The 27,717-nt window shown below is 43.2% G+C and overlaps 1 protein-coding gene across 1 annotated transcript; it reads left to right on the top strand.

The window, feature by feature from the left end:
* sdc4 (syndecan 4) lies at nt 1–26,733 on the top strand. Its single transcript, XM_052030965.1, has 5 exons — nt 1–251; nt 17,885–18,023; nt 19,922–19,950; nt 21,272–21,458; nt 22,727–26,733. Exons 1-5 carry the CDS (start codon nt 183–185, stop codon nt 22,876–22,878), a joined length of 576 nt encoding a protein of 191 aa, XP_051886925.1. The 5' UTR covers nt 1–182; the 3' UTR covers nt 22,879–26,733.
* Nucleotides 26,734–27,717: the final 984 nt, after the last annotated feature.

Here is a 27,717-nt window from a genome sequence, read left to right as displayed (position 1 = left end):
GGGCTGGCACTGCTAATGCGAGTTAATTTCTGGGTGAAACGTACAGGGAAACTCGCCTCCCAAGTTATCTCGCAGCTCGGGACCCAGCGGGAGATCGGAGGAAATTTAACGCCGAGAGACCTCCTCAGTTGAGACATTTCAGCGCGTTAAAACTTCAGGAGGTTTAATCAGAAAGTTCAAACATGTTTAAAATCTGGGCAGTGGTTACTGTGCTGGTTATCTTCACCTGGAACGTTTCTTCAGCCAAGGCGGTAAGTTGTTTTGTTCTTAAAGTAGTCACTTCACTAGAACAAGTAAACAGCCCGATTTTTATTTAGCGTGGGTCGGGGTTACTGGGGTCGCGGCAATCGAGTTGTTTTTTTTTGTTAAATAAAACTTGTTTTTAATCTATGTTTACTATAAGTACCCAGTTCCCCCAACCCCTTTAACTACAATCTACTAATCCCTTTGAGTGATTTAGATAAACGAGTATCAATGTGTCTGCCTGCGACTAGTTTTGCATCGTTCATTGGGATTCCTTATACTTTCTTCTGAGGGAGGGATACGATTCCTCCGGCAAGGAGTCCCAAACGTTTACTTCAGTCGTGAAGTGACATCCGTTGCACTTCCCTGCGAGTCCCTACGACTCTCGGAGCAGCGGTAAAACTTTCCATCGCTTTTACTAGCCCCCCCCCCCTCCCAAATCTCCTCCAGACGGGATCAGAAGCCTTCCTCAAATGAGGAATTGAAGCCCAGAGCGTGTGACTTTGTTTCCCAGAATTACTGGGAGCAAGGGATTGGGTGCAGGGCTCCGGGAGACCACAGGCACTTGGGGTATTTGTGGATGGATTGGGATGGCGCCCTCCCCTCTCTCTACAGTCTCCCCCTTGGTAAAATCCCAACTAACCTACCCCTCCGGACGGGCGGGGAAGGTAAAAGGTTATCATTTACCTGTCTGCTAAACGTGCCTCCACTAACAAACTTTTACTTGGAAGAACTTTTAACGTCGTTTATAAACGGCTACACTTCGCCCGCTGATATATGGTACATATTGTACCAGAGTACTATCTCGGTTGGGCCTTTACATTGCAAACTCTTAATCAGAGTGCATTGAAACAATGTCACTGGCGCTGCTGAGTACTTTATAATGAAAGTTTGCAGTTAACACATACTTGTTACTGTGCATGAAGGCCACTTGGTCTAGCGGGTCCACACTGCCTTGCCAGAGCCGTTCCATTGGTTCTATTCCCGTGCACCCCTGCAACTTGTTCTCTCACAAGCCTATCACCTGCCCTCTGTTTCCTAGACTGGGGTGATTTATAGTGGCTAGTTAACCTACCAGTGGGAGGAAACTAGAACACCCAGGGTAAACCCATGAGGTGGCAAGGAGAATGGGTAAACATCACACAGACAACACTGGGTTAGGATAGGATTCCTTCCCCAGTTATGGCATCTTGATCAGAATTGAGAATGAGGTTTGCTGTTGAGAGACTTTTGTAGCACAGGGCCATTTGTATCTCTCTGGATGTAATCGTTCACCACCCTGTTCTTGCTCTAATCTTTCCTGTTACAAGCATCTATCCAATTGGCTGTGTAATGTTACAGGCTGTGTCTTGCTGGCTGTAATTTAAGACATTCAGCGCTAAGAATATTTCAGAGTTCAACAAGTGATACTTACACTTGTTTAGCTTCCTAAACCACACTTGGACTTGGTATTATTGCAATGTAATAAAACCCTGCAGGTAATTAGCACATGGAACAGATCATTTGTTGTGGCACTGAATAGATCATTTGTTTTGTTTTTATTGGTGGTGATACAACAACATTTACCAAAGGTAAAAGTCTGAATTTTCTCAATACAGTGTATTGTTATCAGCAGATTAGAATTTCCGTGATCCTTCCAACATAAAATGTTGCAGGGGCTATCGATTCTCAAGTGCTATTTTTCGCCAAATTAAGAATGGTTGACTTGAAGGATGATCCTTCCTGTTCCCTCTCAAACTAAAGTTTGTGCGGTTAGCGCCAGTGTCTCCTGAGTTGGTTACAGGCTGGGTTGGAGGGGGTATTAAGGATGAGCTTGCTTTTGTGGCCAGGCAACATGGAGGGAAAAGAACCAGAGGGTAACACTCTGGTTGAGATGGGCACATTAGCGATGTTTGAAAGCCATCTAGATGAGTACATGGATAGGAGAAGTTGAGGGCTATGGGCCAAACATGGATACTTCCAACTAGCTCGCTGGGCAACAGTTGGCATGGATGAGTTGGGCCGAATGGCCTGTTTCCATGCTGTAAGACTCTGTGCCTCTATATTCATCTTTGCACCCTTTCTCCCCCTCCAACCACTAACCCACAGTGATACAACCCTGATATTTCTCGCCTTGACTGAGTTATCAGGAATATAAAACATTTTCCCCACTTCACTCTCCTTGGTGGTTTATTCCAGAAATTATTTGTACAATATCCCCTCTGTTGCAAAAGCCTCCTTTATCACCCTACCCCTCAGACTTTGATGGGCTATTAATGTGGGAAGCTTTCGAGAAGAGCCTAGAGCACTGGGCTGTCCTGTCATGCATTTAGTCTGCTGGTACTTGAAGCATTCTATTTGTTTTTGTACATAATGATTTATAAAGTTTGCTTTGAGCATGTACATATTAGCATTCCGGGAATTCCTAGAGTTTTGAAAAAAAATAGGTCAGTTACTTGAGACTACACTGGAGTGTGTTGTCCTTTTACTGTGAAGTGATGGAGAAATCTGTGCACTGAATGGGCCCCAATACATCTGAGTTACAATTAAAATGATTTTTATTTATTTTAAGTTGCATGCATTGGATAGCAGACCATAATGTCTTTTCTGAGGGTACGTAGCAGACCATAACGTCTTTTCTGAGGGTACAATGTCACCTTCACGGTGATATTGGCCTCTGGGGTAATATTGCCTCCATGTGGTAGATTGTCATTTATCGTAATCAAGCTGCAGTATTTGGCAAATGCATAGGAAAGGTTTTTCAGAACCTGTTTAAACTCCCATTGGCTTTGAAGCAACTATATTTCTAAAAGATCTCCATCTGCAGCATGGATTGGGAATATTTAATGTTTAATATTCCTTGTTTTTACCTTTTTTGAGCTTGAATTCAGTTGATGATCTTGTTCTTCTCTCAGCTTGATCCCACCACTTGTGTACCATGGCACTTGGCTGTTGCAAGACATTGTTTGCCCACTTTAGGACTACCTCTTTGTAAATGAGTTTCAAACTGAGGTTTGGGACCCATTTGATGGTTTATATAGTGAAATGGCCATGCAGGTTAAGTAACTAACCTGCAGTGGCACTTTGTGTAATTGGAACTGTGTTTTGATTTAGTTGTTCAATTCACTCTGGGTGCAATTGTAAAACTACCTATTTATGCCATGAGTGAGCTACGGTACAAAACATTCCTGCTTGTGTGGTGTTGAAAGAAAAAGGTTGTATTTGTAACGTACCTTGAGACTTCTATAGGAAGGAATCTTATTATAAACCAGTGAAGCTTCAGCTAAGGGTTTTATTTCCTTCGTCTGAACACAGGCAATGAACTTGTGGAGAACATTTTCCCTGTCAAAGGAAAAAGTCCTATTTCAAACCAAATTGTTGTGCTCTTCTCTGAGATGCCTGAATGCAGGCAGTCAAAATACAAAATCTGTCTGTTGCTTTCTGAATCCAGATTTCTGTATGCACAGCAGAAATGCTGTTATATGGGGCTGAAGGATGGGCTTTCATTTTCCTTCAGAAAGTTGGAGTTTATTAGAAGTTGATAGAAAGTTATTTTGTCTAGAAGCAAGTTTTGGAACCTTTAAAGCTAGCTTGTTCATTGGTGATGCTGGGAAACCTTTCTTTATATTCCCATGGCTCTACTGGCTAGGTGAAGCTCTTTCCACCCCTTCCTTCCCTGCCACAGAGGCTGGAAGGTAACTGTGAAATTGAGTTTTATTTTAGATTGCAGAACAAGTATTTAGATGGCGAACATCCATTTTACTAAACACATGGTGGGATAGTCTCAGGTGGGCTGAGTGGCCTTCTCTTGAAACTGTGATCCAGAGGATCGCAGATAAGGATCTAATTGAGGTGGCAATCATTTTAAAAAGTAATTGTCCCCTCCCCAAGACAGATTTACAACCTATAATTAAAGTTGCAGGTTTATACACAGTTTGCCCTCAGCGTATGACTAGAATCCCACCATTTATCTAAAATGCCTTTCTGTTAACACTTGAATTAAACAAAAGACAGCCAGGTGTTTCATATAGCCTGGATGGATACATTGGGAGGTTAGATCTGAAATTCTCTGAAACTCAGCATGCAGTGTTCAGAATGAAGCTCTTTCATTGTTAATCCAAATTTATTGGGACTTGTATTTCTTTTAATTCTTTCATTTGTAGCACCCTTCACAAACTGAAGTCTGTCGTGACTTTGTTTGCAACTGGAGTCACGAGGAACAGAAATCCTGGGTAATTTCCTCTGGCCTACCCCTAGTACTCCTTTGGTTGTCACTGGCACTGCTGGCTAATGCTGAGACTGTGGTACCTCAGGACCGGTGTGGCTTAATCCACCAACACACTTTAATGTGATCACAAGGCAGAGATGCAGAGTTGGCCATTCAGCCCACTGGGTCTGTGACTACCAATACTTGTTTGTTCCACAGTTTGGAAGTCTGACTTGTGACACTTTGGGGTGTTTGGGTGTTGACTAGCAGAATGCAAAGCAGTGTTTTTTTTTTGACATGTACCTGGGGTTTAAATGGCAAGAGAACCAGTTATTTTTAAACTGTGGAGGTGGTCCTGTCATTGAATAGTGTGACACCTTTATCTTCAAAGAGATGCATTATTACATCTGTCAGCATACTTTGGGGGATTTTCAGCCTATTAGTACCATGACTTGTTAGTAGTGACTTTCTCTTTGTATAGAGTTGTATAGGATCAGAAAGCAGGCAAGGCAACAAATCTGCAGAGAAGGAAGCAAGTTGACATTTGGGTTAATGCCAGTGGTGGAAAAAACTGCTGTGTAAATTGGATGTCAAGATTAAACAGGGTTATTTGTGTTATTGGTGAATATTGTCCAGACCATTAGCTCCCCCTGTTCAAACTAGTGTCAAGTGCCTACTTGAGTACACTTGAGAGAAGAGAGTATGGTTTAGTTTTTCCACTGGAAAAGTGGCACTTTTGACTTGCACTCCCTCAGTACTGCACTGGAATGTTGGTCTGGAGTTTTCTGCTTAGACTCTGGGACTGGAGGTGTGTCCCCTCTTCCCTTTTGAAGGGAGAGGAGTACTGTGCCACAGTTTCAGTGCTGTCAGTAATTGGTGCCCACAAAGGGACCACTGCTGGGCTTGTCCTGGTTGTGTGCCACCTCTAGTTTGGACAGACCTAGTTCCTTGTGTATGAACAGCTCTCCTTGGGATGTCTCTTTTAGTCTGGTCTTTACTTCCTTCCTTTGCAGAGTTGGACTGTTGCCATAGCCAGGTGCAAGGTTCTGATGTATGTGGGCTCAAAGCTGGTGGTATCAGAAATGATGGTTGAATTGTCTAACCTAGAACATCACTGGATATGTCAGTTTCTCTTCCCTATTTTCTTTGTGCATGTGAGATTTTGGAGACTTCAAGGTCTCTTTACATGAACTGCTATCTGCATAAATTAGATTAAACTGCATGGCAAACAGTTACATTTTCAAATGAGTAGACAATTCAGCATCTAACTGCTTGAATAGCAATCTCAGCTGCATTGTTTTGGACTTCTTTGAAGGTGTATTTTTTTTCTTCCTGTTTGAACTAGTTAAAATTCTGTGGCCAAAGACCTTTTTCTAATACAAAAGGCCCATGTTATTCACAATGCACTCTTGTCAAATCTACTTCCCTTGCTGAAGGAAGGGGATTTTGAGGGGAATTGACTGGATGGTCCATTGGGCTTGGTTCAATGCTCCATCCTGGTGATCTGGAAGGATTACAAGTTGCTGCTATGCTTGTCTGTTAGTTAATGTTCCTGCTAATCATCCCAGCTGGGGATTCTTCCTATCAGTCTCTATTACCCCCAGTAGAGGATGCAAATAAATGCTCCCTTGGGTACTTGAGCTTGCAGAGCTCTCCTGGGCAAGGTTGAGATCTAGTTCTGATTGAGATGCTTCTCAGGGTTGACAAGCAGTCCACCTCTGACAGGTCAATGTACAAGAGTGACATCTTGGCCAAAGTAGCATGGGAACCATGTGACCTCCAGAAGGTGAAAGGTACGGAGGATGGCGTTGCATTGCAGTTAGCAAAACTCCCACAGAATGTCACTACTTTTACTTCATCAAATGGAGCAGGCCACCACTTACAAGTTCCCCCCACGTTGCATGCCATCCTGACTTGGAGGTGCATCACCAGTCCTCCATGTCACTGGGTCTAGATCCTTGAACTCCTTCCCAACAGCACTGGGAGTGCCTCCACCTGAAGGACTATAGAGGTTCAAGAAGGTGGCTTCTTGAGTGCAGTAAGGGATGGGCAATATGTGCTGGCAATGCCAGTGATGTACAGGTCTTTTAAAAGCTTAATTTTTAGAAACTTCATTCCAAATCTCCTAGGTGTATTGCTTAATTTTAGACCCTCAAATGTCTGCACCCACTTACAATAGTCCCTGGTGTTTTTGTGTGTGAGTTGAGGTAGGAAAGTGCCTCCCCAGAGCAGGGAGTGGCTCCCTTCTATTCTTTCACCAGTAGGCAAAGTGGCAAACCTTCCAGCAGTTGCATCAGCTACTGCACACTGGTTTAGGAAAGCATTGCACCCTTGCTAGTGAAACAGGTTTTAACTCTAGAAAGTGGTCTTAATCAGTGCACTAGTGTTATTGTTTGTGTAACTTTGCAATCCAGCCCCTCCAACTTATTAATTAATGGGAGTTGCCTTGCTTCAGAAAAGGTGGTTTCCTTGTCCATGTTTATGGAGTAGCCTCAAGCTGCTGTGTTACCCCAGTCCTATACACTCAGAATGCTGTGGTTGTGATCCTATACAAGGAATGGGAGCATGAGTTAGCCACCTGACCTTCAAGTCTGCTCTATCCATTCAAGATCATTGATCTTCATTCAAAACAAATCCAGAAATCTATTGATCATTAAGGGAATCAAAGGATGTTGGGGGAGAAAATGGTGCTGAGATTGAAGTTGGTGATTCAGCCTGGGGTTGGTTTGGTGGAGAAAATTCCAAATATTTGCTGCACTCAATGTGAAGAAATCTCTCTTCCTCCTTAAATCTCTCCTCCTATTAATCCTAAACAGACTGCTCCCTGGTTCTCAGCTCTTCTGCCTTATCCAGCCTGCAAAGCCCTGAGGCTTTAAGTTTTGGACCTGAAACCTTTATCTCAGTAACAGTTAATCACCTGTGAAACTTTCCAAGGAGAGTTGGCAAGACATTTGAATCTAGTGTTTCAGTACAAAGATCACTTGGCCCACCTCACTGTACTAGCCAATAAGGTGCTTCCTAGACTAATCACACCTCCCAGTTCTTTATCTGGAACTCCACAGGCCAGGCAGCATCTGTGGAGGGAAATAGGCAATTGCCATTTCAGGTCAAGACCCTTCACCTGCACTGCAGTCCAAATAAAGGGACTTGATCCAAAATGTCAACTATCTATTTCCCTCCACAGATGCTGCCTGACCCACTGAGTTCCTCCAGCCACTTTTTTTTGCTCCAGATTCCAGAATCTGGAGTCTCTTGTCTTAAGCTAAAGCCTTGTCTGTGCTATTTCCCCCATGTGCCTACGGTGTTTCGGTGGCTGCAGAATCAACTATAGCCGAGGTTTTGGGTTGAGCTGAAGCTAAGAAAGATTGCATAGAAATGCAACTCTTTGCTCCCATATCTGACAATAATTAAAATAGTAACTGTTGGATCCACTGGCCCATTCTGGTGCTCAGGAGGTTTCTGTTGCCTTGGGTGGAGTATGCTTTAGTTCCTAGCAAGGTATGAAGTCCAAGCAGTTCATATATAGAATTTGAGCCAATTGAAGTCTGCCATGGCCTGGCAGATGTTTGATCTGTGCCTGGGGGCCACTGTCTCTCCTTCCCCCTATCCTCCCACCATTGTACTTTGTTTCAAGCATAAATAGTATGGAGTTTTAGGAACTTTTACTGAAACAAAAGTCAGAATTCTTTTCTCAAAGATCAGTGACTAGAGGTCTATTTGACTTCTGCCTTAAAAACCCTTATCACCTTGTGTGTCATTAAATGGGGCAAAGGTTGGGGGTCCCCCTCTTAAACTGAGGGGGATTAAGTGATCTTGTGGGCATCAGCCAATGTTGAGATGAGGAAGATGAAACAAAGAGATGGAAGTATTTCAGTGAGGTAAAAGGTTTGAGGTTTTAAATCTAGGAATGGAAAAGTAGGATCTGTTTTGCCTAGAGATTGATAGACAGCAAAGGTTCTTCTCACAGGTGTCCTAGTCAACTGCGTATCAGTGTTAACAAAAATAGGACTTGTTTTGGGAGCTTGCTGTGCACATTGGCTGCCACCCCTTCAACACTTCAGCTGTGAGGTACTTTGAGGTATCTAGGGGCTGTGGAGAATGCAACATGAACACTAGTCTTTATTGGGACTGAAGGGTATTTGAGTTTGAGGCCACCTTTTGGTCTCTTCAGTTGGAGTGCCATTGACTGGTCTAAGTCACCAGATTGGCATTAAAGTTTCCTCTATAGTGGCATCCCACTGGGAATGCCAATGATCCGAGAGGGTGTGCAATCTAACTTGAGTTATTGAAGGGGATGTTGCTATCCTGCTGGCCCACACAGCTGATCCTGGTACTTGCTGTGAACATCAATGGATCCAGGAGCATTTGGTTCAACTGAATGAACAGTCTGCTTGAGATATGCCTGTGCAGATAGAGGAGCCAGTAACTCCTCCACCTGCTGTTACCAAGGGCAGGCTCAGGGGTTCTTGTCCTCACAGGACAAGCCTAATGGTCCTGACTGGCTGCCCCCATGCTGATAGCAGAACCAATAACGTTCAAGTCCTCTGTGGTGCATAAACCCTTGTCTTGACCCATTTAAGTTGCCTTTTAGACTGCTGAAGACATTCTGCCTCTCAGCTGGTGGTTTTGAGAAGGTGTACTGATAGGTTTGTGTTGGCAGCTTGCCTTAGTAATGGTCAACACTATGTATTGCACGTTTTAATCTCAATCCTGGTAGAATTGGGTTACCCCATCTTCCTCCACCCTCTTGGATTGCTGGTGTGATTTTAGGTGAACATTATCATTGGTGTGTGCAACTCTCCCACACTTGTAAATCTTGCAACCAAAGATACACACTCTGGCTTGTGTGCTGTTGTCTGGCATATCTATGCACACTGATGCTCCAAAGCTGTAGCAGCTAGTAGCAACAGCTTGAATTCTTCGTAGAAATAAGAATTGGACCAGAAGCCACAGCCCTTTGAACCAACTCCAGCATCCATTGGGATCATGGTTGATTTTCCACCTTGGTACTATTTTCTTGCACTATCCCCATGTCCCCTGATTCCTTTAATGGCTAGAGATCTATTGATTCCAACTAACACAATGACTGAGCCTCCTTTCTGTTTAATACAATACCTAAGCTACTCGTTACCTGACAAATTTTGACTCTGAAACTAGAATGTTGGGGTAGTTGACCAAAGGATTCTTGAAAAAAGATTAAGGCTTGAGGTTAAGATTTAAGGTGGTTTATAGCCATCAGTGGACAATGGAAAATCGAAGGAAGAAGATCACGGAGAGGGTTATTGGGCTGGAGGAGGTTACAGTGACAGTGAGGTAATGGAAATACAAAGGTTTCAGAAGTTTGTTGCAATTCTAGAACTTTCAATCAGTACAGTAACTCAAGCAGCACTTCGTGAATTCAGGATTAGGAGTACAGGTACATAGGGACTGATTCTTGTAGAAAGTGTCATCATGGTATGGAACATTTACCTTAAGTGATAGTTGAAGCAAAGTCATTGTGGCATTTAGGAGTAGCTGAGGAAGGAGAACATTAAAAGGTGTAGGGAATTGGAATTAGCACCACCCATGTGGACTCCTTCCATCCAGTGATCTTGGGTGCTGTTTGGGAGCCTGCACAGGAGCAATCTCTGCTGCTAGAGAGAGATTCTTGCAACAGTCTGAATTTTGGGCTGTTTCCAAGTGTTTGCAAGTCCTGACCTGAGAGATCGGGGCGATAGTGGTATGATCATGATCAAAACAGAATGGTAGTCACTCCCTACACTCAGCTTGTTTCCAGAAGTCCCTTGTCTCTGGGTGTATTGAGCTCTTGACCAAGCCACAACATGTACCCACCCAACCTGCACTGTGGCAATGAAAGCAAGACTGGGAGTGGTTTTGAGTTGGATTGCTGCTACTCACTCGCCCAGGAACAACAGAACCACCTGAAAACTACTCTTCAGATGTGGGATATGTTTCATGATGTGTAACTCTGGAAGCACCAGTGCCAATAGCTAGGTTACAATTTTGCAAGTTGAGAGCTACCAACCACAAAGGTAAAGGGCAGTCAGACCTTTAAAGCTTTCCCTTGGAAGCTGAAGGTTGAATTAGAAATTTTCCATAATATGATCCAGTTTGTAGTTTGTGACATCAATGGGCTTAAGATTTTGTCATGTGGGATACCTTGCTCCCATAAAGTCCACATTCATGTAAACCTGAGTAAAATTTGTAATGCTCATCAAGTTAGAGCTTGACTGGTGATGAAGCAAAGTGTAGACCTATATCCCTATGATGTAACAAACTGAAGATTTAATAAGTATGTAATCTGATCTAGAAGTTGGACAATTCTTCATGAGGTCCCTTTCAGTTGTGGGGTGGGGGGGGTGGTGCATTACATCCAATTTGCCAGAGCCTTTAAGGCAAAAGTGTCATTATCTTAATCCAAATTAGTGCTGCCTTCAACTAATCTTCAATTAAGGATTGGCAAATTCTGGTCAACTTCTAGTTTGAGATGCCAACAAATATTTTTCTTGGCATTAATGTTTGTTAATCTGATGGAAGCAAGTCTTTCAGGTGTAAAACTAACAGATACTTTTATGTGCACAAAGTAGAAAATTGGAACTCTTTTCTAGAAATGGCAATTGATGCTTAGTCAGTAATTTTAATTACTAAGATTTTTCTAAACTAAAGACAGTTTAGATTTGGGTTAAGGGCTGGCCATTATTGAAAGATGAATGTGGTTTGGAGGTGAATATGGGTATTCCCATATCCTTGCAATGAACCTTCCTTGGGGAGGGTGGTGGTGGGTGGGGGGGGGGGGGGGGGGGGGGTGTCCTTTCTTTAACAAAAAACACAATGTTGGAAAAACAGACTGTCAGACAGCATCTGTAGAAAGAAACCAGTCAATATTTCTGCTTTGAAAACTGTAAACCCTCCACTCTCTGCCTGCCACTCCCTCCAGTTCTGAGGATCTGAAATATTGGCAGGTTTCTCTCCTCAGAGGTTGCTTGACTGTGACTTCTTCCAGCATTTTGGTGGCTGCTTCAGATTCTGGCATCTGTAATTTTATTTCTTTTCTCCATTAAGAACTGATGTTTGACAATTAATCCAGAATATGACTACATTGCACTTTCAACCTGAGCATTCAAGATCTTGATATGAACCTTTGCAAGATTTGGTATTTTTTTTCAAAAAACTCCATGGGGAGGGAGAGAACTGTTAATTTTCCCTGACTTGGGACAGGGATTGCTTTATCTGGTTTGAATTGAACATTACATGATGATACCTCTTTCTAATCTGAGTTGACCTTGTGATATTAATTAGTGGGATTTTCTGCTCAGTAGATCTGCCCATTGGTAGGGGGTCCCCCTCTCTGTGGGAGAAGGGTGGGTGTCTCTGAAGGTACTGACAGTGCTGCCTCTGCCAGTTTGCAGGTTGCACATTGATATCCTCCAGCAGAGAGAGCATGCAGATGTCAGCTGTTTGATATCAATCTTTTCAAAAAGTATGCAAGTTACATAGTCACATTACATCTGGCTTTCTGTCTGGGGCCAGCCTTTCAACAGGGAAGTGCAGAATTCAATCCAGTGAGAACTGTCCAAGCTATTAATAAACTAGCTTAATAGAATATTTCTTAGCTGCTGTCTGTTTCAATTAAACCAAAAGATTAATTGAAAGTCAAGAGGCATGTGTCATTTGGTGTGGATGTGTTTCCAGCTATCTCTCTCTGCCTCTTGTGCTGAAGGGTAAGGGGCCAGTTACTGCGGACTCTGGGACAGCACATATTGGCCACAAGACTTTGGGTGTTGGTTTGTTTTCTTGTGCTGCTGGTCTCTGAAGCTCATCAATAAACAGTGCTGGAGGAGTGGAGACCCCTGTCTTCTCAGGCAGCAGGTTGTGTGTTGGGTGAGCAGGGAGCCAATGCAAGTCACTTTCTGGATTGGACTTTGGCTCTTGGGTTTGGTCATGTTCCCAGGCCATTAGGCTTTGGAGTTGTCCTTGTTCAAGAGTGGATATGTGGCAAAAATCACTGTCCTGGGACCCCAGTGCTGAATGTCTTATCTGGATATTGGGTGAGATTGGGATTGAACAACATGGGCTTTCTTCCACCAAGGTGTAAGGAAAACCTTGTGCTGGGGTGGGCAGTTCATCTGGGATGATGGAAGCAGGGCCAAAGGGAATTGAGCAGACGCTGGAGAGAAAATGACTTGCTGGGCTATCGGGAAAGTGGAACTAATTGAATTGCTCTACAAAGAGCAAGTATAGACTCTATGGGCCAAATGGCCTCCTATTTTGCAATGGTGTGTTTAGATGGTGGCATTGAGACCAATCCAAATCTCCATGGAAGATGTTCCAAATTACTTGAAATGGGAGGGTCAGGTCCACTCAAGCAAGTCTTTTACCTGGGCTTTGTTACCACAGTGAGGGATGCTGGCTTCACATCCAGTGCCTCTGACTTGCTCACTTCTGGGCAATGCAGGGATAAACTACCAGCCTGTAGCTTTGTTACAATCTGTGCACTCAAATCAAAAGGCACCTTCTGTTCCAGTTATTTAACTTGTTTGGTTAAAGGGTGCAGAGGAGATTTATCAGGATGCTGCCTGGTTTGGAGAGTATGCATTGAGGAGAGACTAAGGGAGCTAGGGCTTCTCTCTTTGGAGAGGAGGAGGAGGATGAGAGGAGACATGATAGATGTACAGAATATTGAGAGGAATGGATAGTGGACAGCCAGCACCTCTTTCCCAGGGCACCAGTGCTCAATACAAGAGGACATGGCTTTAAAGTAGTGGGTGGGAAGTTCAAGGGAGATATCAGGAAGGTTTTTTACCCAGAGAGTGGTGGGGGCATGGAATGTGCTGCCTGGGGCAGTGGTGGAGGCAGGTACATTGGTCAAATTCAAGAGATAAGCATCTCTCTATTTTAAATTCCTCCATATGTGGGAGGAAGGGGTTAGATAGTCTTAGGTGAGGTTTAAGGGCTGGCACAACATTATGGGCTGAAGGGCCTGTATTGTGCTGTACTGTTCTATGTAAATGCTTGGAAGTTCGCCTGCTGTTACTGTTCGCTTTGCAATCATGCAGGCTATTGACTGAGCTCCAACTTGTCCTGACCAGCCAGATGTGACTGGTGAAGGCACTTTTTCTTTTCAATTGCTCCCACTTTATGGCTGGTCTGCCTGTCCTGTGCCAGACTCCCATGTTTACACAGCTGTAGTGTGAAGATGTTTCTGACTTGATTATCCTGCTGCCCAGTGGATTTAACAGAGCCTCTTTCTGCTGTGGTCCCAGTCTGTGATATTTATGCAGTGCCTCTGCCTCTATGGCTTCATGCAGGAACAATGCAGAAGGCTCAAGTGACCTAGAGCTTGAGCAAGAAAGGATGGTGAAGTCCAGGGAGGCCCAAGGTAGAAGTGGTATGATTTTAAATTGGGGATGGGTACAAAGATCAAAGGACCTTGCAGAGAGGGGCAAGAATATGGAAGGTTTCAAAACCAAGGTTGTGGGTTTTGTATTTGAAGTGTCTTGAGCCAAGACCAGAAGTGTTGTGGCATGCAGTCTTGTGAAGGTTTTGTTCTTGGAACACAGAAACAGTACATACAGCACAGGAACAGTCCCTTCAGCCCACATTGTGTGCTGACCATGATGCAAAATTCAACTCATCCCTTCTGCCTGCACGTGATCCTTATCCCTCTATTCCCAGCAAGTTCATATTCCTATCTAAAAGCCTCTTTAAACACTGCTACCACACTCCTTCCACCACCCCAGAAGCCCACTCCAGGTATCTACCACTGTTTATATTTTAAAAACAAACTTGCCCCACACACTCCTTTGAACTTCCCCCTTCTCGCCTTAAATGTCCTCCTAAATACTTGACATTTCCACCCTGGGATAGATCTGTCTACCCTATCTGCACCTCTCCTAACTTTATGAACCCTCTATCAGGTGTCCCCTCAGTCTCCAATGCTCCAGAGAAAACCCAAGTTTGTCCAACCTCCTTTTAGTTTGTACTCCATAATCCAGGCAGCCATCCTGTTACCCTTTTGCCCTGGAGCTGACGAGAGAGATGGCCATGATATGATCAGCCTCTGAATTCTAGGGCCAGGGAAATCAGTTGGGTTTTCCACCACTTCCGCTTACTGTTTGGAGATCCAGCTCTGTGAAGGATGTTTTAAGATTTGGCAAGAGGCAAACTTGTATGTCCTGTTAAGCTAAAAATTTCCATGACTAAGGATGTCACAAGTGAATGAATCAGTAACATCTCAGAACAAATTCTTCATGACTAACCTAACTTTGTCACAGATTGTTTTTGAAACAAATCTGCCCTGCGTCAAATTGTAAAGTTACAGACTATTTAGTACAATTGGAGGTGAGGGGGAGGAAATGACTTTAATTTTAATGCTGACAGGCTAAAGCTGAATAGCATTGACTCAACCCCAGTGTACTGAATGGTAGGAGCCATTTGGCTCCTCTATACTAGCCTGTCATTCAATTTTTTAAAAAATTGGCAAATATAAAGAGTAGAGACACGAGAGACTGCTGGAGATTCCAGCAATATCAGATGCTGGAGGAGCTCAATGGGTTAGGCAGCATCTGTGGAGGGAAGTGGACAGTCAGTGTTTTGGGTTAATCCTTCTGGATTCTGGGAAACATGAATAGACTACTTGACCCTTTTGAACTTATTCTGTTGTACAATACAATGATAGCAGGTTCTCTGTATCAATACTATATTCCTCACCTCTCCCTATGCCTCTTAGTACTTTTACTATTTGTAAATCAATTGCCATCCTTTAAATTTCCTCAGTGACTTGTCCCCTCGCTTGCCTTCTGTGGCAATGGTGTGAGATGCTAATCAGTTAAGTCCCTCAAATCATGATTGAAACTTAAAATTGCCTTCATTCCTGCAGGATCTTGGGCTCCATCACCTGCATAGGCTATGAAAATTCTGAATCATTCACTTGGAGGAAGAGGTTATTAGTTGCAGACATTATCTACAAGAATGTTGCCAGGACTTGGCCTGAGTTCTAGGGAGAGCTTGGGCAGGCTAGGACTTTATTCCTTGGAACATAGACTGAGGGGCAACCTTAGTGTATAAAATCATGAATGGCACAAATGGGGGTGAATGCGGAGACCTTTTCCAAGGCAAAGGGAGTTTAAAAACTAGAGGGCATGTGTTTAAGGTGGGAGGGGAAAGGTTTAAGAGACCTTGGTGGGGGATGGTGGGAAGAGAATTTCTTCAGAGGGTGGTGTGTATATGGAACAAGGTGCCAGAGAAGTAATTGAGGCAGGTACAAGAACAATTAAAAGACTTATTTGGATAAGTACGTGATTAGGAAAGGTTTAGAGGGATATGGGACTAGCCAAGGTGAGCACCTTGGTCAGCATGGGTGAGATGGGCTGAAGGGCCTGTTTCTGTGCTATATTACTGATTGTTTAATGATGGGAGGCTCAATCTGTCAGGAATCATTGGAGCATGCAGTTGGAAGGAATAACTTCAGTCTGGTGATACAAGAGATGGTGCCTCCTTAATCCTCATGTATGAGGGATGGGTCAGTAAAATAAATTAATTGAAGTAGTGTACAGTGGTAATCCTATCTCTGCATTAACTGGCTGGGGAATCTGAGCTGGCATCCCAAGTGCAAGTTAGTGCTGTCACTGAGAGACCAGTTGTGATGAAGGTTGTTTGGGTTACTTGATCCTGTCATTCCACGATCTCTCAATCACTGCCCCCCCACCACCAGAAACCCTTATAAAAAGGACTAGAGGGATCAGATTGGATGCAGGGTTGAAATGGGACTGTGGATTAATTTTCAAGCCTCAAACCCTGCTCCACCCAGGATGGAGTGCAGTTGAGCTGCAGGAAGGTCACCCACTTGTGTACAAGTGGTGCTTGGAAATGGGAAAGCTGCCAATTTAGCTTCGTTGAGCTGTTTGCTGTTGCTAGCTGCTGGAATGTTAGATATGTGGCTTATGAGCTGTAACTCTACACGGCATCTATTTTAAATCTCCCCTCTCTCCTACTTGCACCTTCTCTCTGGTTCTGTGGACTTGTCTCCCTCCTCCTGCCCCCACAGCCTAAGTGACCATTGCTTGTGCCAAGGCATAGATGTGGGTACAAAGTTTGGGCTTGGTTTCTCAAGAGCTCCTTCACCCTAATCTAGAGCCCCTGACCAATCTTCCATCCTTGGGAGCCCTGAAAGCATTTGAGTGCTGAGTCTCTACTGGGCTGTTCTTTCCTCTCCCTTTTTTTATACTGGCTGTAACATAGTAAGGCAGCACAAGCAGGGGCCCTTCAGCCCATCTAGTCTATGCCAACCAAGCACTCGTTTACACTAATCCCCACTGCCCCCAAATTCTACCACTAATCTACACACTAGTGGCAATTTACCATGGGCAGTTAACTCTCCAAACTGTGCACCTTTGGATGTGGGAGGAAACTGGAGCACCCAGAGGAAACCCACGTAGTCACAGAATGTGCAAACTCCACACAGATGGCACTATGGGAGAGGGTGGGTCAGTATTGAACTTGGGTCCTTGGAGCTGTGAGGCAGCACCTCTTACCGTGACATTGTATTGCTCTGAGAATTTTTGTTACTTGCTGTCTCATTATCCTACACCTGTAAACCAAGGGGGGGAGCTGGTTCTCATATTTCCATTGCTCTACTGGGTGTTCCTGAATACATTGCTGTCAATTTTAGTCTCTGACACTGTCTTTCCAACAGTTCCCAACTCCCACATTTTTAGGAAAAAAACTCTGTACTCTGATCATGGCAAAACCAAATCTCCCAATAGGAAGTCTGTATTCAGTCTGATGTATCAGACTGAATGTTCCATTTAGCTGAGCCAAGGTCAAGGCTCCCTGATGTTTGTTCCATCTCCCTCAGGACATCAAGTGCTGCTGATGACACCAACACACATTATAACTTAATGTACCATTCATTAAATGTGCAGAAGAGTTCTGTAGGGTCCTTTACTGAAAATGGGCACACCCTTATTGAGTTACATTCAATACAAGTGCAGTGTATTGTGATAACTGTTTGGATCAAACCAGTTAAATTGCATTTTCTGGTATGGTCACAATGGGTTTTAATGAAATTGTTGGAAAAAAGAAATTGAAATTAGATTTTGCTGTCACAGTAGAGCAGAAGGTCTCTTTCATCCAGTTGCATTGATAAGTAGGGTATATATTTATAGCTCCCTTCCTGTTTGTCCTCAGTGGAATGCTTTAACTCTAACAGCAAGAATGTAGCACTTGTTTCTTTTCTAACATGTGATTTGGAGCTTGTGCTAGACTGACCTTGTTGGGAAGGAGAAAATGGGGGAGACACTGAAATAAAAATCCCCAATTAACTATAAACTAGTGTTAAACTGTCTGTAAGAGGGAGGTGGCAGGGGAAAGAAATCTACCTCCCTGATAATTAATCCAACTATCTCTAGTGTTGTGCACTCTTCACTAACAATATATCCTTTAACCCCGAAACAGCAAAAAGATTTGGCAAAGGATTCTGACAGGAGCCACCTCAATGAACTGGAGGGTTCTGGTTACCCAGGGCCAAGCCTATACCCTGACCAGATGGAGGACCATGGCTCTGGCTGGGCTTCTGGAGATGACACTGACAGTGGTAACTATCTTGTTTCTTGATCTACTTCAGTTTTTGAGGGAAATGGCTTTTGTTTTTAACAATAAGGGTTTTGTGATGGAGTAGCAAGATGGATTGATTTTTACCCTTGGAGACTCAGAGGGGAAGGATCCATAAGCTCCCACAAGGGAGCCAGGAATAAGACCTCCAGCATTCCTAATAATACAAGGCACTCCATCTATAACAAGTATTCAACTTGCCAACACTTGTAACCCTGCTCCCTCCTAATACAATTCCCACTTTCTGTGCACATTGAACCCCACTTTTTTTAAGTAATCTCCCACTTTATAATTGCTTTAGAACAGCCAAGTTCCCAATCAGCCACTTGCAAAACCTCTAATCTGTACACACTTTGCTCGCAATTAACCTTTTTATCATTATTCTCTTAAACCACAAAGACCACTTTTAGCTTGCTTTTGGTTTAAGGTTGACTACAAAAAAAACCCAGACTATTGCTTCATAATTCATTGCAATGTGATATTTGCATATCCCTTCCTGTATTCTTCTCTGCTGACTGCATGAGATTTGCAAATAAATTCAGACAATGGAACCTGGTCCCCATAGCCTTGCCCAGGGAAGGAGTGTTCCAAAGTCAGTCTCTTAACTGGCAAGTCATTCACTTTGAGAGGGATCCAAGACCATTTAGGATCTTCTTGTTGCTGGTTCCAGATTTCTTGCAGAATAGAGTTGCTCTGGATTCTAATCCCTGACTGGTCTTGTTTTTAAGAACAAAGGGATAGAGCTAAATATTAGGAGAAGGAAATAAGATTCAAAAGTCCTATTGAAAGCACTGCTTCTAAGTACTTTGCTCTTCAGTGGCTAGACCAACAGGTCTTCCCTATTGTCACTTAAAGCAGAGGGAGAAGGGAAAGAAGTCACAATTTTTGCACTTCATGGAGCACGGGCTAGCAAAGGAATACTTTGGATTTGTGATTGTGTTCAGGAATAGAGGCTTGGTGGGAGTCAGGCAAAACTGTTTTTTGATCTGTGGCTGAGAGGAATCCTGAAAGTTTGCCAGCTTTTTTCCCTCATTCCCCTGCTTCTTTACAGGGCTGTCATGTACAGTGCTGAGCTGCTGCTGAAATAGGAAGTGGTTTTGAGGATTGCAGTGTTCTTAGCTATTGAGGCCTCTGCTCCTATATTACAGTAAATCTGTAACTGCAGGGGTTTCTCTGCTCTGCCTGTTAGCATTGCATTTCTCGTCCCCACCTTTGTTCTGACAGCAAGCAGTGGAATTTCCAGCTTGCTTGTTTGTGGAAAGGCTGCTGACACACTCAAATCTTTATCACCAGTGCCTAGGTGTAGGCACAATGAAATTGTACACAAACGTATACACCATTTAACTGCATGCTGACTGTCTTTGTGCCTCTACAACTTCATTACTGCCCTGCCTAACAAAGCAAGCACCCAAGAGTTTCATTAAACTATCTGGGCAGATTGATTTACCAGCCTACTGGGAAGAAGCAGTGGAATGGAACTGATGGGATTTGCTATTCAAAGGGCTGGTGTGGACACAATGGAGGGGTCTCCCCTCGTTTGTCCTGCTGTTGCCTTGTGTGGTGGCAGTCTACCCTGTGGGAGAGGGTGCAGAAGAGGTTCACCAGGCTGTTGCCTGGATTAGAGTATTATCTATCAGGACAGGTTGGACAAACTTGGATTGATTGATTTTTTTTTTCTGGGGGGTGACCTGATAGAAACTTATAAAATTGAGGTGTAAATAAGGGTAGATGTTCCACCTCCCACCTGCCGCTGCCCCCCCCCCCCCCCCCCCCCCCCAAGGGTGGCAATGTCAAATACTGGGAATATAATCTTGCTGTGCATATAGATGTTGTAAATGGCAGTGTTTAATTTGCAAATGACCAACTTTTTTTTTCTTTCAGATGAAGATGGTGATCTAGATGACAATGAGGTGAGTTGAGTTCTAGTCTTCAGGCATCAGTGGGATTGTGTGGGCACCCAATGATAAAAACATTAGGCAATTTATTGACTGGTCAATGGGTTGAGTTTAAAAAAAATCAGATTTATCACTGGCATGACATGAACTGTGGTGTTTTGGAGCAGCAGTACAGTGCAAAGACAAATCTATAAATTACAAAAATTAATGGTGCAAAAAATGCAATAATGAGGTAGTTTTCATGGATCATTCAGGAATGTGATGGCAGAGGGGAAGTTGATCCTGAATCATTAAGTGTGGGGCTTCAGGTCTCATACCTGCTCCCCATTGGTCGTAATGAGAAGAGGGCATATCCTGGATGGTGAGGTCCTTAGTGATAGATGCCTCCTCCTTGAGGCACTGCCTCTTGATGTCCTTAATGGCAGGGAGGGTGGTGCCTGTGATGAAGCTGGCTGAGTCTACAACCCTCTGCAGCCTCTTGTGATCCTGTGCATTGGAGGCTCCATACCAGGCTGTAATACAGCCAGGGATCCCCATTGACCTTTCTGCCTAACCCTAACCAGAGAAGGGCAGAGGACTGAGACAATTCAGCCCTTCACCTTGGTGACAGCTGTGTACTGGACAATCCAAAGTGAACTTCCAACATGGATGTTGCTGCCATCTTGTCCACTTCTAGCATTGTCCTCCCTGAGCTGAGGAACTAGTTAAGAATCCATCTGGAATGGCACCAGTGCCAGACCAAGGATGGCGGATTTCCTCTTGAATGACATGAAACTGTAAACCAGATAAGCTTTTAACTGCCAATCCAGTAGTTTCATAGCCACCATTATGGAGGCTAGCATTTTATGAAATAACTAGAATTTTGGGGAAAAGTCTTAAATTTCCAAGTTACTGTAGTGAGACTTGAACTCTCTGGGCCATAGTCCCGAGCCCTGTATGCCAAGATCTGCAAACAACCAATAAGCCATCTTATCTGCTGGCCTCTGTTCTCCCCATGGCAGAGCTGCAGCCCTTGCCCATGTCAGGCAGACTGATGTGGACTTGTTGCCTGCTCTGAATTCTGCTCCAAAGCAGATGTGTTGCAGAGTCATGGGACTACTTGGGAAGATCAGATCTTCCATTCCCCACAGAAGTGTAACAAGACCTGGGTTAGGTTGCCAATAATGACATTGTGGTGGGGCTGGAAGTGATCATTAACAGCAGATTTCAACTGATTGTACAGATGTTGAAGTCCTGACTCATTAGTCCAGAGGCAGTGTTTTGGTTTCACTGACAGAACTGGGACACTTCAGGAGAGAAATAATATCTAATAATGCAACTGTTCCTCCTTTTTTAGGATGAAGAGGAACTTGACAATTACATCGTTGAGGATGAGAACATGCCAGTCAAAGAGAATCCTATTCAGAGCAATGAGGTGCTCTTGAACAAAAATGCCCCGTCGCACGACAACATCGACAACAGGGTTGCCATGGCGAGCACAAACAACAACAGCAGCATGTTTGCAAGCACAGAGATGCTAGCAGGTACAGGATAAAGATGGAACGTAGGGTTTGGTGTAAAATGTCTTGCAATCCAGTTACCAGGCAGAGGACAGATCTTCTCCCTTGTCCTGTCCCCACAAAAATATCCAACATGGAAACAGTCCATGTGGCTTGGCACTCCATCCCCTTTTGTTTGGAGTCATTGGCAGTGCCCACGTCATCCATCTGTAACTGCTCCTTAACTGTGGAAGCAATTACAAATGGCCACGTTGAGTCTGGCATCTTGCATCAGACTGGCAAAGGATGGCAGATCTGTCCCTGACTGGTAGTGGTCAACAAAGGAGTCAAGCTCTTTATCATGCTGAGCTGTTGCAATTTGACTATGGATACTGAGGCTGGTTTAGAACGAGACACTGATTTGACCTCAAGGAATTTTACTCTTCCTCCAGGTTGTCCTGCAGTGAATGCTTTTTGATCTGGGCTGTCTTCTCAAGGCTTGTAATGGTTGGACAACAATGGTTCATGTGTTGCTCGGGGGATGAATGTTGAAAGTACAAAGAAAGCTTGGGTTGATGTAGCTTAATGGATGGGTTGTGGGCGGTGGAGTCAGTGTGGTCTTGACTCTTGGCCACTGTTTAGGGGGCATTACCTTGGCTCCAAGGTAGGAGTTGTGGGTTCAATCCCCACTCCAGAGTTGAGCACATAATTTGGCGGTGTTACCATGAATGAGGAGCACTGAGAAGTCTAAGGTGCCACCTTAAACACAATGTGCTCAAGGATGCTAGATGTGAATGTTGGGATGTGCCATTAAGGTGAGAGGGGGAATGTTAAAGGAGATATGCAGGGCAAGTTTATTTTGGTGGTGGGTGCCTGGAATGCACTGCTGGGGGGGTGGTGGTGGAAGCAGATGCAATAGTGGCATTTAAGAGGCTTTTAGATAAAGAAATGAATCTGCAGAGGATGGAGACACATGGATCATGTACAAGCAGAGATTTGGCTTAATTCTGCATCATGCTCAGCACAAACATTGGGCTGAAGGGCCTCATCCTGTACTGTTCTAGGGACAGATTCCATGACAATCTAGAGGAATGGGAAATTGTCTTGGTTAAAATCAACACCTAGCTTTTGCCTTTCTGTGGGAGCTTACTCTGAACTAACTGGCTGCCACGTTACATCAGTAACAGCACTCCAGACTGTAGGATATTCAGGAATGTTTAAAGATCATAAGTCCTAGAAATGGAGCTTGTGTTGGGAGATATGATTGCAAGACCTCACTGATGACTCTCTCTCTCTCTCTCTCTCTCCCTCAGCAATGATTGCTGGTGGTACCATTGGCCTCCTGTTTGCCATTCTCCTCATCCTGCTGCTAGTCTACCGCATGAGGAAGAAGGATGAGGGCAGCTATGACTTGAGCAAGAAGCCCATCTACAAGAAGGCCCCCACCACAGAGTTCTACGCATAAACCTTAGCAGGAACTTCTGAACAACAGACTTTGTATTCTCTCCAAGAGCTTCTGCCTTAACAAGAAAGAAGTGGAGCAACACTTGCAGCTAGTTTAAAGTCTCTGCTAATCTTTTGTATATTACACATGAAAAGTAACAAAACCCACTGTAAACTGGGATAATTTGTCAATCCCAGATTTTGAAAACATTTTGTAAAGTACGAGGCTGGAAAACTACCTCTGGCATCGTCTATTGTCCACAATGAGTATTTCTGCCAAGGTTTGAGGAGGAGGAGGAGGTAAAGAAAGATTTCACTGTCCTAACATTTCCATTTTTTTGTTTTTCCCTTGCTGTCTTCCTTGGGCAGGTAACTCGATGGGTTAGCCTCGCTTTCCCACAAACCTGCAGTCTCAAACACTAATCAGCCAACTGCAGCATCCCTTTTCAAGAACCACAATTGTATTTCCTTCTGGAAGTTTTAAACATCAGACTGCTTTGAGAGTTGATCTTTCCCAACACAGGAAATTGTTTTCTGTTGCTTTTTGCATCCTGTGCTTTCTTCTCCTCCCTGAAACTGATAAATTGGATTTTGTTAAATTGCTATAGTCATGTGTTTAATCATAGATCAATTTTGTAGCATTTTGCTAGTATACAACTACATTCATTGACAATCTTTGTAGAATTGGTTCTAACAAATTCCATGCTTTTTAAAAATTAATTTAATGCTTTAATTCCCTCTATTTCCATGTGACTTTTTTTGAATACAATGTTTTGGATGAATGACTTAAATTCTAGGACAATATTTCTAATTGCAATTTCATTTTCTAACCAATGTGGCAATTGATAGATTCCCATCACTGGGGCAGCTGTCATTTCCTTTAAATTGATGCATCACAAGATGTAGGTCAGTCACAAGTGAGTGAAAGGTTTCCTTTTTATTGGAGAAAGGAAACTTGCAAAAAAAAAAAAGTTTCTGAAAATGCCCTTTATTTTCTGCAGGTAGGGGCAGAACAAAGAAACTGCCAGCATGTCACAGTTGAATAGTCTTCAATCTTCACTTACTGAATTTGACCAAGGTTCTTGTTGCTAGGAGACTTTGATATTCTGTAAGAAATGTGCAAAAGTCAACCACCTATCAGTTTGCACTCCTAGTCCCTAGGTACTTGAGGTCATTTTAATTTAAATCCTTTTGGGGATATTTTGTACACTAATCTCTCAAGTAGTTGGAATCTCTTAATTTTTGTATAAACTCTAACGTAAAGGCCTTGGACATCGATGCTTTTTATTAAATTGGCAGACATGAACATTTGGCTGGGTTAATTCCTCAGTCAGTTTCATGAGACTAACATCCTATGACAATTGGAATGAACCAGTAAAAGAAACTGATCTTTTACAGACACTGAAACTTTTGGGTTCTTTGTTTGTCCCCAGTGACTTGCCATTTGAGGAACCTTGGCTCTGGAATAAATTAAATCTTCCTATGCCTCGGTGTACAAGTAAATCTATAGACTGCAGAGTATGGAAAACCAGTTTGTGGGTTTAAATTACATCTGGAATAATTTCTTGGGTCCCATTCATGTTTTTGTTGAACAATGCCACTGAGACTGACAAACATCTGTCTTTTTCCTTTGCTTTGAAAGAATTTTCATCCCTTTTAGATCTAACCATTGTCCACTCAAGGCCAAATGCATTCTGTAGGCAGGGTTAGTCCATCTGAGACTGGATTTTTTTTTGTTGATGGAGGATGGTTATCTTAAACTTTGGTTTTTTTTTTGTGACACTGTCCAACATCCTCGTGCTGTTTTGCAAGAACATTGTGGCTGTGTCCAATTTTTGAAGAGGGGTTTGGAGGGAATTGCAAACGTAGGGACCAGATAGTTGGGGGCATGATAAATGGGAACAAAAGTTGCAGAGGTGCCTTTTCGTACTAAAATGTAACCTTGAGGGGATTTGGGCCTTCACCAAATTGGGGGAAAAATAACCCCTTTTCTCATTTGTTCCAGCAATCAAATGCTTGAAGTGCCCTTCAATCTTGCGGGATGAGATTCCAGCAAGCCCTTGGGGTAATATCAAAACTATGCAGAACTGTAATGGCTGGGTTCTTGTGTAGAGGTCTTTTTAGAGGTTGAGATATTGGGTTAACAACTTCTGATTTAAATGAGATCTGCTAGTTGGGTACTGGTCTTGGTATTTGTTTTACTCCCAAAGCTTGCTGTGCATCAATGTTGGCTTTATTCAAGCTGGAGGTGGGGGTTGGATTCCATGGGTTCCAGGTCTTTCTCCTTCCTACTTGACTTGCTAGAACAGACTTGTCTTTTATTTAGAGAGATTGGGATGGAACTTGTCCTCTGCAGGATGTGTCAATTGTCAATAATATACTCTACTTCCGCCCACTTTAATGGAACCAATTTTATAACGTGTAGTTGTTAAATTACACAATTAATGCATCATGAGGGCTGCTTAACATCCCATCAGTGCCACAAATTACTGAATTGTTACTTTACTGGAGTTCAGCTAAGCCAATACTATTTCTGTATTGTTTGACCAAGATAGTGACCCATTCTCTAATTGTAACCCCATTTTTTTTTTTGCACCTTTATGCCACCCAGTAAGAAAGATTGAACTTTTTTTTAAAAATCCTTATCTGCTTTGAAACACTTTGCAAAGTGCTCATGTACTGTCTAGTATTTGAGAAGTATGCCCAGGTACAAATCACTATATATTAAAAGTATAATTTTTGGTTTTTCAATAAAACTATATTTTGGTACGTAAAAGAATTTTAGTGATTCTTTGGATTAATGTTGGTGTAAATATTAATGGTAACATTCTTAATGGCACTTGGTGTAGGAGAGGGGAAGGGATTTTATAAAACGGGTGTACCATAGAACATATCTGTGGCTGCAACCCCTGCCATAATTCAGCCCAAAAATAAAGCATAACAGGAGTGAGATGGGGCATTTCTTTTAACATTTGGCTTTGAAGTCCAGCTTCTTTCTTCTGTGTGCTAACTTTCGTGTTTAACCTCAGGGTCCGAAGAGCTCTGGTGTTTGAGGGAGGGTTGGAAGCTTCCTGTGCTTCACAGTATGTGGCTGCCTGGTTTCTGGAGTGGTTTGAGAGTTGGGAATAGTTTTGAATTGTAAGTCTAGTCACTAGACTTGCTTGCACAGTCCTTGAGGACTTGAAGCCCCTGTGCTGCATGAGTGAAATGGGGTTTCTTGAGAATTGGTGATGTTCAGTAGAGAACTGTAACTCTCCCCCAGTTGAGGGTGGGGATGCTCAGGTGTGTAGGTGGTGGAGGAAGTGCCATTGTTTGCTCTAAGTATTTTGGGTAAAATTTGTGTACCTGGACAGGTACATTAGCTGACTGCTGGAGTAGTATGGCACCAGTGAGTGTAATATGTTCCAATTTAAGATTGTCGCTACTCTGAATACCGGTATTCTTTGTGTGTGTGTGTGTGTGTGTGTGTGCGCAGTATCTGCATTGGTCTGGGTCTACTGAAGATCCATGCAGTTAGACCCAGTGTCAGCAGATAACTTTTGAGGGCAATTTTTACCTGTTAACCTGCCAGGTGAGAAACAGATGGGGTTAATTGGAACACTGGTTTCACACCTGGTCTGACACTACTGAGATTCCATGGAGTACTGTCTGACCAGATCTCATTAGTTTCCTGATTAGGTTAAAATTGCTCCCTCAAAGTTGCAAACTGTCTTAACACCAGTGGAAAAGCTGTAACTTGTCTTCTGTTAACTAATTATTTTGTCTATGGATTTAAAAAAAGTGATTTTGCTATTTTCAGATCTGTATATATTCATATGTTTTAATTTGTTCTATTTCTGGATGTATTATGTATAAATAAAGCTATCTTTACACAGGCTGGGATGTTCTGCCTTTGTAATGATTGATGGGAGATTTGGTTACATAAACTTGAGTTATCCCCAACTGCATTCACATTCTTCTGTGCAAGAGATATGGTAAAATTTTGCATAGCAAGATCTCAAGCTCCAAGCTAATTGCAGGAAATCTAATTAGGGAGGACACCAGGGAGAGATCCCTTGCTCTTGAAATAATGCCATAGAGTGAGGTGTTCTGGTTAAACATCTTTCCCAAAAAAAACACTTCACTTCCCACTACTGTTCTGAGCTTTTGAGCAGAGAATGCAGTGTCCAAAGGTTTTGCTATTAATCTTTTGCTATCAATAGCTGAACCTTGAAGATAGTGGTGAACCATATTCTTGAGCAGCCTTGGACCTTGTGAAAGTACTCCCACAGAAATTCTGGGGATGTTTACCAGTGATATCAAAGGTACCACAGATACACTTGCAAATTAGATGCTGTGTGAATCGAAGGCAGTGGTGTGTATTATCTGTTGCCTTTAAAGGTGGGGGAATTCCCAATGTTGGTCTCCCTAGCCCTCGAGCTACATGCAGAAGCCAAAGCACCTCGGCACTTACAAGTTTGACACATGAAGTAGAGGTGATGTTTCTGTAGGAGTGTTAAGGTCAGTAATTATAGATTCAACCCATAGAACAATACAGGCCTTCTGGCCCACCATGTTGTGCTGACCTTTAAACCATACCTAAGACTATCTAACCCCTTCCTCCCACATATCCCTCTATTTTAAATTCCTCCATATGCTTATCTAACAATCTTTTGAACTTGACCAACTTATCAGCCTCCACCACCACCCCAGGCAGCACATTCCATGCACCAACCACTCTGGGTTTTAAAAAAAACCTCCCTCTGATATCTCCCTTGAACTTCCCACCCATTACCTTAAAGCCATGAAGCCATGCCCTCTTGTATTGAGCATTGGTGCCCTGGAAAAGAGGTGCTGGCTGTCCACCATCTATTCCTCCTAA

This window comes from Pristis pectinata, chromosome 16, assembly GCF_009764475.1.
Source record: "Pristis pectinata isolate sPriPec2 chromosome 16, sPriPec2.1.pri, whole genome shotgun sequence".
In the NCBI taxonomy this organism is placed as follows: domain Eukaryota; kingdom Metazoa; phylum Chordata; class Chondrichthyes; order Rhinopristiformes; family Pristidae; genus Pristis; species Pristis pectinata.
Note: the sequence above shows the minus strand (reverse complement) of the source record. Positions and strands in the feature narration are given on the sequence as shown.

What these genes read in the sequence shown, in the direction of transcription:
- sdc4 (XM_052030965.1), top strand. Translation starts at nt 183, where the DNA reads ATGTTTAAAATCTGGGCAGTGGTTACTGTGCTGGTTATCTTCACCTGG. An exon ending in ACGTTTCTTCAGCCAAGGCG is followed by an intron (nt 252 to 17,884) that starts GTAAGTTGTTTT and finishes ACCCCGAAACAG; the next exon opens with CAAAAAGATTTGGCAAAGGA. An exon ending in TGGAGATGACACTGACAGTG is followed by an intron (nt 18,024 to 19,921) that starts GTAACTATCTTG and finishes TTTTTCTTTCAG; the next exon opens with ATGAAGATGGTGATCTAGAT.